This window comes from Schistocerca serialis, chromosome 4 (genome assembly GCF_023864345.2).
Source record: "Schistocerca serialis cubense isolate TAMUIC-IGC-003099 chromosome 4, iqSchSeri2.2, whole genome shotgun sequence".
Classification (NCBI taxonomy): domain Eukaryota; kingdom Metazoa; phylum Arthropoda; class Insecta; order Orthoptera; family Acrididae; genus Schistocerca; species Schistocerca serialis.
Window position 1 is genome coordinate 796,659,816 of NC_064641.1, and position 12,160 is coordinate 796,671,975.

The 12,160-nt window shown below is 46.5% G+C and overlaps 1 protein-coding gene across 1 annotated transcript in view; it reads right to left on the reverse strand.

Annotated features, from left to right (window-relative positions):
* Positions 1–626: 626 nt before the first annotated feature.
* The window catches only part of LOC126474774 (serine/threonine-protein kinase meng-po), a 101,713-nt gene continuing 90,179 nt past the window's right edge, over positions 627–12,160 (reverse strand). Inside the window, exon 5 of the mRNA XM_050102250.1 lies at positions 627–963. Within this exon, the coding sequence (XP_049958207.1) occupies positions 627–963 (337 nt within the window). The remainder of the gene's footprint in view (positions 964–12,160) is intronic.

Consider the following 12,160-nt stretch of genomic DNA (forward strand, 5'->3'; position numbering starts at 1 on the left):
TTAGTCTTAACTGTCCGCAGCAACACTTTTTAAGGCCTTCCAGAATGGAAGGTGTATGCGCCCAATCTAGCGCGCCACGGAAGTAAAACTCATCCTCTCCTCGCTTCCCGAAAGGGTCTCTCTCTCCCCATCTCTCTGTTTCTCTATGTATGCACAGACGCCTACTGACATGACGTGAACTATACTTTCAGATGTCCCCGTAGAGTTCTGCTTTCAAGCGACGAATCTTTTAAGTGAAACAATATTTGAAAGGACAGACATGAAGCCAATGGAATGTAATACAGATTCTCGCACAGGGCAAAAATCTGTGGTCATTTGCACTGTACGGTTAAGTTAAATATTGCACTTGACACAGACCAGACCCTCTCCCCACAGTATCACATTACACATCATATTGTTTCACAGCGCGTATATCACAGTTCAGGGGGTGTGAGGGATCACCAGACCATTCTACACACGGCACTGTAGCTGGCCCACCGTCGAACCGCTGCCTCACTCCGTTTAGCCACGCCACACGTTGCACCAGACCACCGAACGGTCTGCCCTGCGCCGAGAGGGTGGCGCTCAGTCGTCGCTGCGCGAGCGCAGCGGGGCAGGGGGGTCTCCTAAACGGAGGAGCACCTGGTTCAGACCCCGTCGAGAGCCGTCTCTGCGGGCTCGCACGCGAGCACCCATTCCCAGACGCGGCGCGCCACCAGCCGCTGGTCGACGGTGGTCTCGAGCCCGTAGCTGGAGAGCAGCTTGCGCAGCCGGCCCTTGCCCTCGTCCTCCTCCATGAGGGCGCTGCTGGGCTGCTGGCCGCGGCCGTGCAGCGCCGCGCTCGACGACGTGTCCGCGCCGGACGCCGTCGCCACGTGGCCGCCCGCGCTGGCGCTGGCGCCGCCCACCAGCCACGTGTCCTTCAGGTACTTCTCCACCTCCGACACGGGCGCCCGCTTCTCCACCTTGTGCTCCAGCAGCCGCCTGCAAGCCACACCGCGCACCAACTTTAACTCTCGTTGTCGTCCTCACTTGTCCTTTGTTCATAGTTATTACCTTGGATCTGTCTAATTACAACTGAATAAAACTACACTACTGGCCATTAAAATTGCTACACCAAGAAGAAATGCCGATGATAAACGGGTATTCATTGGACAAATATATTATACTAGAACTGACATGTGATTACATTTTCACGCAATTTGGGTGCATAGATCCTGAGAAATCTGTACCCAGAACAACCACCTCTGGGCGTAATAACGGCCTTGATACGCCTGGGCATTAGGTCAAACAGAGCTTGGATGGCGTGTTCAGGTACAGCTGCCAATGCAACTTCAACACGATACCACAGTTCATCAAGAGTAGTGACTGGCGTATTGTGACGAGCCAGTTGCTCAGCCACCATTGACCAGACGTTTCCAATTGATGAGAGATCTGGAGAATGTGCTGGCCAGGGCAGCAGTCAAACATTTTCTGTATCCAGAAAGGCCCGTACAGGACCTGCAACATGCGGTCGTGCATTATCCTGCTGAAATGTAGGGTTTCGCAGGGAACGAATGAAGGGTAGAGCCACGGGTCGTAACACATTTCAAATGTAACGTCCACTGTTGAAAGTGCCGTGAATGCGAACAAGAGGTGACCGAGACGTGTAACCAATGGCACCCCATACCATCACGCCTGGTGATACGCCAGTATGGCGATGACGAATACACGCTTCCAATGTGCGTTCACGGCGATGTCGCCAAACACGGATCCGACCATCATGATGCTGTGAACAGAACCTGGATTCATCCGAAAAAATGTTTTGCCACTCGTGCAACCAGGTTCGCCGTTGAGTACACCATCGCAGGCGCTCCTGTCTGTGATGCAGCTTCAAGGGTAGTCGCAGCCATGGTCTCCGAGCTGATAGTCCATGCTGCTTCAAGCTTCGTCTAACAGTTCGTGCAGATGGTTGTTGTCTTGCAAACGTCCCCATCTGTTCACTCAGGGAGCGAGACGTGACTGTACGATCCGTTACAGCCATGCGGATAAGATGCCTGTCATCTCGACTGCTAGTGATACGAGGCCGTTGGGATCCAGCACGGCGTTCCTGAACCCACCGGTTCCATACTATACTAAGAGTGATTGGATCTCGACCAACGCGGCAGCAATGTCGCGATACGATAAACCGCAATCGCGATAGGCTACAGTGCGACCTTTATCAAAGTCGGAAACGTGATGGTACGCATTTCTCCTCCTTACACGAGGCATCACAACAACGTTTCACCAGGCAACGCCGGTCAACTGCTGTTTGTGTATGAGAAATCGGTTGGAAACTTTCCTCATATCAGCACGTTGTAGGTGTCGCCACCGGCGCCAACCATATGTGAATGCTCTGAAAAGCTTATCATTTGCGTATCACAGCATCTTCTTCCTGTCGGTTAAATTTCGCGTCTGTAGCTCGTCATCTTCGTGGTGTAGCAATTTTAATGGCCAGCAGTGTAATTTATCATGCCATACCCGTTTGGCCCTTATTATCTGCAAGGCATCTTTAGTAGCGCTAAATTCATGGGTTCGATAAAAAGTTGTGGCAACACGGTAATAAACCGCACTAGACTTTACTCACAGACGATCATCATATTACATGTTCTCAATACAATCGCCTAGCATGTCGATCACCTTCCCCCACAGAGATGGAAGGCATTGTACACTGTCCACCTATGTCGATGTCTCTGAAGTATCGCCCTAGGGCACGGAAGATGTCTTCACTTGTCTTACCATGGGAGAATTTTAAAAAAAAGAGTGGTTCATCTGAAAAGGTGACCGCATATAGGATTCTGGTGCGACCTGTTCTCAAGTTCTGCTCTAGTGCTTGGGATCCATACCAGGTTGGATTGAAGGAAGACATTGAAGCAATTCAGAGGCGGGCTGCTACATTTGTTACTAGTAGGTTCAAACAACACGTGAGTGTTACGGAGATGCTTCGGGAACCCAAATAGGAATCCTCAGAGACAAAAAGACATTCTTTTCCAGAAACACTGTTGAGAAAATTTAGAAAACCGGCATTTGAAGCTGACTGCCGAACGATTCTACAGCCGACAACATACATGGCGCCTAAGGACCACGAAGATAAGATGCGAAAAATTAGGGCTCACAGAGAGGCGTGCAGTCATTTTTTCCTCGCTCTATCTGCGAGTGGAACAGGAGGGGAAATCAGAAATTGTGGTACAAGGATTGCGGAGTATCTACAAGGGTTGGAACTTAAATAGTGGCAACTATTTATTCACAACCGATAGAAAAGAGTTACATGTTTGTACCTGTTGTACCTGTTACTGTCCTTCAAAGGAGTCACCAGCGTTGTGTAGAACCCGTTGCCAGCGTTGTGGAAGACGTAGTAAGCAGAGTCTGTGCTGTTGATGTTGCTAATGGGGTGGTCTATTCCCTGTCGAATCTCTGGAGCAGTTCTGAAGCAAATGCCACGAAGTGGTTCCTTCACCTTCGGAATCAAATCAATGTCACAAGGACATAAGTCCCGGGAGTATGGTGGATGGTACAGTACTTCCCAGTCCCACCGACCGAACAGAGCAACCACAGCTTGCGCCCTATGCGCCCGAGCATTGTCGTGCAAAATGGTGGATGGGCTGCGCAGAAAGTGTCGCCGCTTCTTTCGCAAAGCTGGTCGCAGGGGATGCTCCAAAAACGAACAGTAATACTGTGCATTGACGGTCTGCCGTGTAGGAACGTAATGCGTTAGGATAACACCATTGCAGATGTACACGAAAAGTACCATAACTTTCGACCGCCCCATTCGTACCATCAACAGAAGAGGCTCTCCTAACGGTATACTATCCCTTCCACATCGCTGGCTACGAGTTCTTCACAACGCTGGTGACTACTTTGAATGACAGAAACAGTTGCAAACATTTAACTCTTTTGTATCGGTTGTGAATAAATAGTTGCCACTATTTACTTTCCAACCCTCGTATGTAATCGTAGATGTAGATGTATTGTAGCAGGTGCCGTGAGAGGTTCATTCATTTTGGCGAACGGGTCCTAATCGCACAGATTCATATCGGATGAATACGGTGGATATTCCAGTATTTCTCACTCTCATACACGAAGGAGCTCCCGCACGGCGTTACCCGTGTGCCATGGTACACTGCTGGCCACCGTAAATGCAACACCAAGAAAGACAAGAGGTAGCACAACAAAATTTATTTTGTAGATAACATATTGACCAAGTGTCAAATGATTACTTTTACAGACGTCTGTGACATGTGGTTCCTGCCAGAATCAGTAGCCAGAGTAGCCGCCATTGTTGGAGATCACCGCTGTCACACGTCTCGGCATTGAGTCGAAGAGACGTTGGATGTGTTCCTAGGGTACAGCAGCCCAAGCAGCTTCCACACGTTGCCAAAGATCATATGGTGTGGCAGCTGGGGATGTAATCTGGGTCACTCGTTGAGCAACCATGGACCACATGTTTCCTATCGGCGAAAGATCCGGAGAGCGAGCCGGCCAGGGAAGCGCTTCAATCTGGTTATTGACGAAGAACCTTTGGACAATGCGTGCCACGTGTGGTCGCGCATTATCCTGTTGAAATATGGCTGTGGCCGAGCCCTGAAGGTAAGAAAGGACAACTGGCTCCAGCACCTCGGATATGTAGTGCCGGCTATTTAAAGTACCGGCAATGTGTACTAGAGGCGTGCGAGAGTAATATCCAATACCGCCCCATACCATAATACCCGGTGCAAGACCAGTGTGGCGGTGCATAATGCAGCTGCCCAGCATACTCTCTCCACGGTGTCTCCACAATCGAATCCGACAATCGTGGTGCTGCAGACAGAAGCGTGCCTCGTCAGTAAAGACAACGTCATTCCATTCTGCCGTCCACATCCGTCTGTCATCACACCATTGGCGACGGAGACGTCTGTGGTTCTGCGTCAATGGTAGACGAAGCAATGGACGTCTTGCGGACAGATCACTCTGCTGTAAACGGCGTCGAATGGTACGCGCAGACACTGGATGATGCGTTACAGACGCAATGTGCTGTGCTGTGGTTCGGGATGTCACTGAGCGATCCGTCACTGCCATGTGCACAATTTGCCTATCAGCACGTGCAGTGGTGCACCGAGGTGAATGCGATCGACCACGTCGGTCCGTCGTACCCTCCTGCATCCAACGGTCGGTCACATATCCGCATTGCAGTTGTTTGGTTTCGTCCAACACGACTAGCGATTTCTCTGTATGATAATCCACAATCTCGGTAAGCCACTATCCTTCCTCTGTCGAACTCGGATACTTGATCAAACGATGTTCGCTGTTGTCTACGAGGCATAACTGGTCGTCTTGTGAAACAACCACAAGGTAAACACACGTGCCGAACGTACACTCGTCGAAATCGCCAAGCCTTAAATGGCGCTATGAGGTGGTGCCACAGGCGCGCGTGATGTGCGTCTGCGCTGAAATTCTAATCAGTTGCATATCTCATCGCTGCAAACCCATGGTGTAAATTTCACTTGATTCGGATGCTTCCTTCAGGGTGTTGCATTTACGGTGGCCAGCAGTGTACATTGTTATGAAAGATGTTGGTATGCAGTGCCAGAAAGAAACATTTTTGGTCACTCAGATCACGTGCCACTTCTGTCTTCATCTACGAACGTTGATCGTGTTTCCTAAACATACTGTTAGGGCGCTTGAACTGGTCTCCCGCACTTTCAGACAGTAGAGACAGCGACTGACTGAAACACAGCCGTTACTGCTCACCACACTACTTCCTCTGACTTAATATCAGCTACAGACATCGGGCATGCCACGGGCCGCACATCCCTCATGTTATGGCCGTGTTGCAACTACGTTTTATCCAACCCAAGTCTATACAGATGCTTATTTTTACTATTTTGTTTTCTATATCGGTCACTGACAAACGTGTCTGGCACTTTCGCCTTTCTATGGCGTACTAACAGTTTAAGTTTCTACTTACGAATTTCATGAAAGCTACTGCACTTGATATTCTTTTCGGGGTTTAATGCTACTCTTCTTCTGCTCAAGGCCATAGCATGATTGTGTAAACGGATGCTTTCTTCGTATTCATTGAAATAGTCAGTAACGAGTCGCACAAAAGAAACTCTGTTTCCTTTACAGATTTCAGGCACCTGGTCATTTGCGGGTCGCAAATAATGCAGTAACTATAAAATTTATTTTGTGCGCCTGATTGATGATTAATCCAACAAATGAAATATAGTTGCTGGTGTTGGATAAAATACTTTTTTCATATCTTTTATTAAGTTTAGCAGAGAGCTTGTGTTGATATGTGTCTGGTCGTTCATTTGTTTCTTCTCACCAATGGCTTTCTAGATACGGTTGTTTTCCTGCATTGGTATAAGACATTTGTCAGGGTTATTTATCTTGACGATTTTCGTGTCTTGTTCTAAGCTGGTAGGATGACAGTTAGGATGCTTTAAGCATTCCGCAAAAGTAGACTGGTTTGTTTCACTCTTCCAATAACTGATATATTTACAATTAAAAAATCGCACAGAAACAATGTACATTATAACTTCCACATATACACTAGCACACGGAGTATGAAAGTACTAAAGAATGGGGTCTCTAAACGGCATATAAAACTATGTAATCTGGAAAAACCAACTTGAACTAACCATCAATCAGTAGAAAGAAATTTCAGGGATGGGTAATATACAAATATGAATGTTAAAATTACCCATCAGTAGACATAGACATGACATCAGTCATTTGAAAACATGTTACAAAGAACACATCAACTGTTGGAAGTGTGAAACAAACTTGTGCACATTTTCAGAGCGCTTAAAGCAGCAAAATCATCTTCCTACCAACTTTAGGAAACTGCAACAAATGCTTTATACTAATGCAGGAACATTACCATATTTAGAAACCCATTACACAGAACAAACAGGCTATAAACAACCAGACACATATCAACACAGACCCTCTGATAAACCTAGTACAATAAATGAAAAACAGCATTCATTCAGAAACCTAACCGTACTACGGCAATAAACAGAAAGACAGCAGCAAAATCGTAAAAAGAACTCATGTAGAGGATCACCTACGAAATTTATAAGTAGAAATTTAAACTATTAATACGTCACTGAAAAATATAAATAACCAGAACTGTTTAGATCTCCGCGTATAACGTCTAGTTCGTAAAACACAATGTTAGAAACACATGTATGTATATATTTCAGGTGACTAAAGATCCCTTGCAAATGACCGCGAAACAAGCATCGTACGTAACATTTGCTACTCTGAGTGGTAATCAGACGGATCCAAAGTAATAATTATCAACATATAACATCATTGTCATTAAATACTTTACAGGTTAAACACAAATATAGGAAACTGTATACCATTTCAAACAGCTTTTTAAGTCCATAAACTAGATTTAGAAGACTTTTAAATTGATCATTAGTGCATAAGTTACATACATATTTTCGTAGTGTTACGATGGATTCTGGCTTGCGACAGTATGGGTAGCATGTGCAGTGTGTGGTTAATGCAGAGTGCGTCAATAGGTATGTTACAAGGTGAGGTAGTTGAGCGTCTCTGAAATATAGAGTAGAATGTAGACAGTTTAGACCACACAATCTAGGCAAGGAGTAAAGGAGATAATAGCAATTGTAATCCCTCTGTGACTGTTGACGTGCTAGGGCACCTGAAATGGACAGTGGATAAACAAACCAACACAGAGAAGCAGCAGAGGGAATACTGTGTGTACCGTTGGTTGGTTTGTTTACCAGTGATACTGCTTCACTTGTTACATGACATACACAGCACTCCACAGACTTCCGCAGACAACACTAGTGTATAGTACTGTATTGTGTTCCGTAGTTTCATACTGTACGTAGTTTTCCGTCATTCGTATGACTACTGTAAAACGAGAATGAACAATGGCGGCTGCAGAGTGCGGGGAAGCCCAAAGCAATGCGAGAGAAACTTACCGGCTCTATGAGGAAGGTTATTCCAACAGGCATCACCCAGCCCACGTCATGTTTGCTGGACTAGAGAAGCGTCTACGTGAAACGGACAGCTTATGAAATTCCTCATGGGCTGCATATCCAAGGCCACCAACATCGCTTTGCTCTCGATGCGTGGACAGATCTCACTGATGATCACGTCAAAGGTTCGTACCTCATACCTGTGAATGGTGACGGCCCCAATTACCTTATATTTCAGTGACAGATCACATGTGGGTTGTTGTTCGCGGTGCCTTTGGACATTGTTCGTGCCATGCGTTCCACCAGAATGGCCTTCCAGCACATTTCGATAGCGTGGAATGTGGCCACACCTTTGGCAACACATGGATTGGACGAGAAGACCCTATTGCCTGGCACCATCGCTCACCGGGCCTGACACCATTGGATTTCCACTTTTGGACGTACATTAAAACCGTGGTGTACGCTACACGAAAGGAGACCCCACAAGATCTTGTGGCACGAATTCAAGTATCAGCTGGACTCGTCCGTGATATAGCAGGAGTCTTTCCATGGGTCTGGAAAGGCATCATCAGGAGATACACAAAATGTATCAAAGTTAGTGGCTGCCATATTGAGCAATTTCTTTAAGTGAATTAAACACGCATATGAAGTGTTTTCGAACGCAATTAATTAGTACAGTATGCTCACATTGTACCCATCTACCTACCACCTTGCCTTATAACATACCTTTTGACACACGCTGTATGCAGCGTGAGCACAAGGACTTTTCTGATTACAGACATTTATTTCTAAGGAACTCTGCTAGTTCAAGCTGTGCGGTTTGTTGCAAATGGTAGCTAAAATGAAGTTTTTATGGATATGCTTCTAAACGGGCTCTGACAGCATCTGGTTTCTTTTCTCTCTTCCTCTGACTGTCTCTTGTTTCAAAGTCAAGCCTAACTTGGAAAACAGTTTCACTAAAAAGTCAGTGTTAGTAATTCCCTACAATCAGTACCAACTCCCTGTTCAGGTCATATGGTTTTCAATGACGGTTCTTAAATGTTTTCATTTATCAGCCAAAAGCATTTCATGTACATTTGAAAGTATTACGGCCAGCATTGCACACTGCTGAGCCTGTAGCTGGCATATTTTTATTTTTTTTCATGAGAGACGAGAATATATCGCGTTCCACCGTTGCTGCTTTAGAGGTAAGACAGTTTAATTTATTTGTTATGTGCACAGGAACCAAAGTTATCAGTTTTGAACGTGGCCAGAGGATTTAGTGCCTAAGGGGTTGAATGTATTTTGCAGTGACTGTATTTCGTTACTGGTATTGGGAGTTCCACTGCCAAATCAATTCGTATAAAGTTTTTGTTAACAATAACACAGAGTAAGTACACCACTTGCAGTTACAACACGCTACACGGTAACTCCAATTAAGTATCCGTTCCTCAGTCTTGCATTTATTCAATAATATCTAAAGAACGTTACAAACTGTCTGTGTGTTTTCGAGGTATTCATGTTGCCTTTAGGATGCTGAGTCCTGTCCCACATATAGAATTCGTAACATCAGCTCAGATATCAACCCCGCCCCAGAGCCAGTTTCCAGGATACCAATGACCAGTTACGTTGTGGGTCAACTTGCCTCAGGAGAGGATACAACACCTTTATGACACTCTTGCTAACCGAATCAGGCCAGAGGCAGATGCAACGTCATAGTGATAAGTACGCTCATACTACGAAGATCTTTTTAAATCTGAGTCGATTTTGTAATCACTGCGATAACATGACATACTGTTACAGGACGTAAGATACAGTGAAATTACGCCAGCCGTTAGTACACTACCGGCCATTAAAATTGCTGCACCAAGAAGAAATGCAGATTATAAACGTGTATTCATTGGACAAATATATTATACTAGAACTGACATGTGATTACATTTTCACCCAGTTTGGGTGCATAGATCCTGAGACATCAGATTCCAGAACAAACACCTCTGGCCGTAATAACGGCCTTGATACGCCTGGGCATTGAGTCAAACAGAGCTTGGACGGCGTGTACAGGTACAGCTGCCCATGCAACTTCAACACGATACCACAGTTCATCAAGAGTAGTGACTGGCGTATTGTGACGAGCCAGTTGCTCGGCCACCATTGACCGGACGTTTTCAATTGGTGATAGATCTGGAGAATGTGCCGGCCAGGGCAGCAGTCGAACATTTTCTGTATCCAGAAAAGCCAGCACAGGACCTGTACCATGCGGTCGTGGATTATCCTGCTGAAATGTAGGGTTTTGCAGGGATCGAATGAAGGGTAGAGCCGCGGGTCGTAACACATCTCAAATGTAACGTCCACTGTTCAAAGTGCCGTCAGTGCGAACAAGATGTGACCGAGACGTGTAACCAATGGCACCACATACCATCACGCCGGGTGACACGCCAGTATGGCGATGACGAATACTCGCTTCCAATGTGCGTTCACCGCGATGTCGCCAAACACGGATGCGACCATCATGATGCTGTAAACAGAACCTAGATTCATCCGAAAAAATGAGGTTTTGCCTTTCGTGCAGCCAGGTTCGTCGTTGAGTACACCATCGCAGGCTCTCCTGTCTGTGATGCAGCGTCAAGGATAACCCCATCCATGGTCTCCGAGCTGATAGTCCATGCTGCTGCAAACGTCGTCGAACTGTTCGTGCAGATGTTTGTTGTCTTGCAAACGTCCCCATCTGTTGACTCAGGGACCCAGACGTGTCAGCACGATCCGTTACAGCCATGCGGATAAGATGCGTGTCATCTGGACTGCTAGTGATACGAGGCCGTTGGGATCCATCACGGCGTTCCGTATTACCCTCTTGAACCCAACGATTCCATATTCTGCTGACAGTCATTGGATCTCGACCAACGCGAGCAACAATGTCGCGATACGATAAACCGCAATCGCGATAGGCTACAATCCGACCTTCATCAAAGTCGGAAACGTGATGGCACGCATTTCTCCTCCTTACACGAGGCATCACAACAACGTCTCACCAGGCAACGCCGGTCAACTGCTGTTTGTGTATGAGAAATCGGTTGGAAACTTTCCTCATGTCAGCACGTTGTAGGTGTCGCCACCGGCGCCAACCTTGTGTGAATGCTCTGAAACGCTAATCATTTGCATATCCAGCATCTTCTTCCTGTCGGTTAAATTTCGCGTCTGTAGCACGTCATCTTCGTGGTGTAGCAATTTTAATGGCCAGTAGTGTAGCATTCGTCACACCAGCTCAGATATCAACTCCGCCCCAGAGCCAGTCTTTAGGATACCAATGACCGGTTACAACAGTTGTGGCTCAAATTGCCTCAGGAGAGGATACAACGGCTTTATGACACTCTTCCTAACCGAATCAGGCCAGAGGTAGATGCAACGTCATAGTGATAAGTTGACTCATACTACGAAGTTCTTTTTAAATTTGACTAGATTTTGTAATCACGCGATAATATGATATACTGTCACAGGCCGTTTCATTTCGTTGCTTATCCTATTCTGGGTTGTCAACTCTTTTTGTCTGTGCACTACAGCAGATAGTTTTCTTTATGAAACTTCCTGGCAGATTAAAACTGTGTGCTGGACCGAGACTCGAACTCGGGACCTTTGCCTTTCGCGGGCAAGTGCTCTACCAACTGAACCACCGAAGCACGACTCACGACCCGTCCCCACAGCATTACTTCTACCAGTACCTCGTCTCCTACCTTCCAAACTTTACAGAAGCTCTCCTGCGAACCTTGCAGAACTAGCACTCCTGAAAGAAAGGATAATGCGGAGACATGGCTTAGCCACAGCCTGGGGCATGTTTCCAGAATGAGATTTTCACTCTGCAGCGGAGTGTACGCTGATATGAAACTTCCTGGCAGATTAAAACTGTGGGCCGGACCGAGACTCGAACTCGGGACCTTTCTTTCAGGAGTGCTAGTTCTGCAAGGTTCGCAGGAAAGCTTCTGTAAAGTTTGGAAGGTAGGAGACAAGGTAGTGGCAGAGGTAAAGCTGTGGGGACGGGGCGTGAGTCGTGCTTGGGTAGCTCAGCTGGCAGATCACTTGCCCGCGAAAGGCAAAGGTCCCGAGTTCGAGTCTCGGCCCTGCACACACTTTTAATCTACCAGGAAGTTTCATATCAACGCACACTCCGCTGCAGAGTGAAAATCTCATTCTGGAGTTTTCTTCATGTTCCTCTACTTCGAATATTAGCTGTGGACGCGATACAGTGAAAT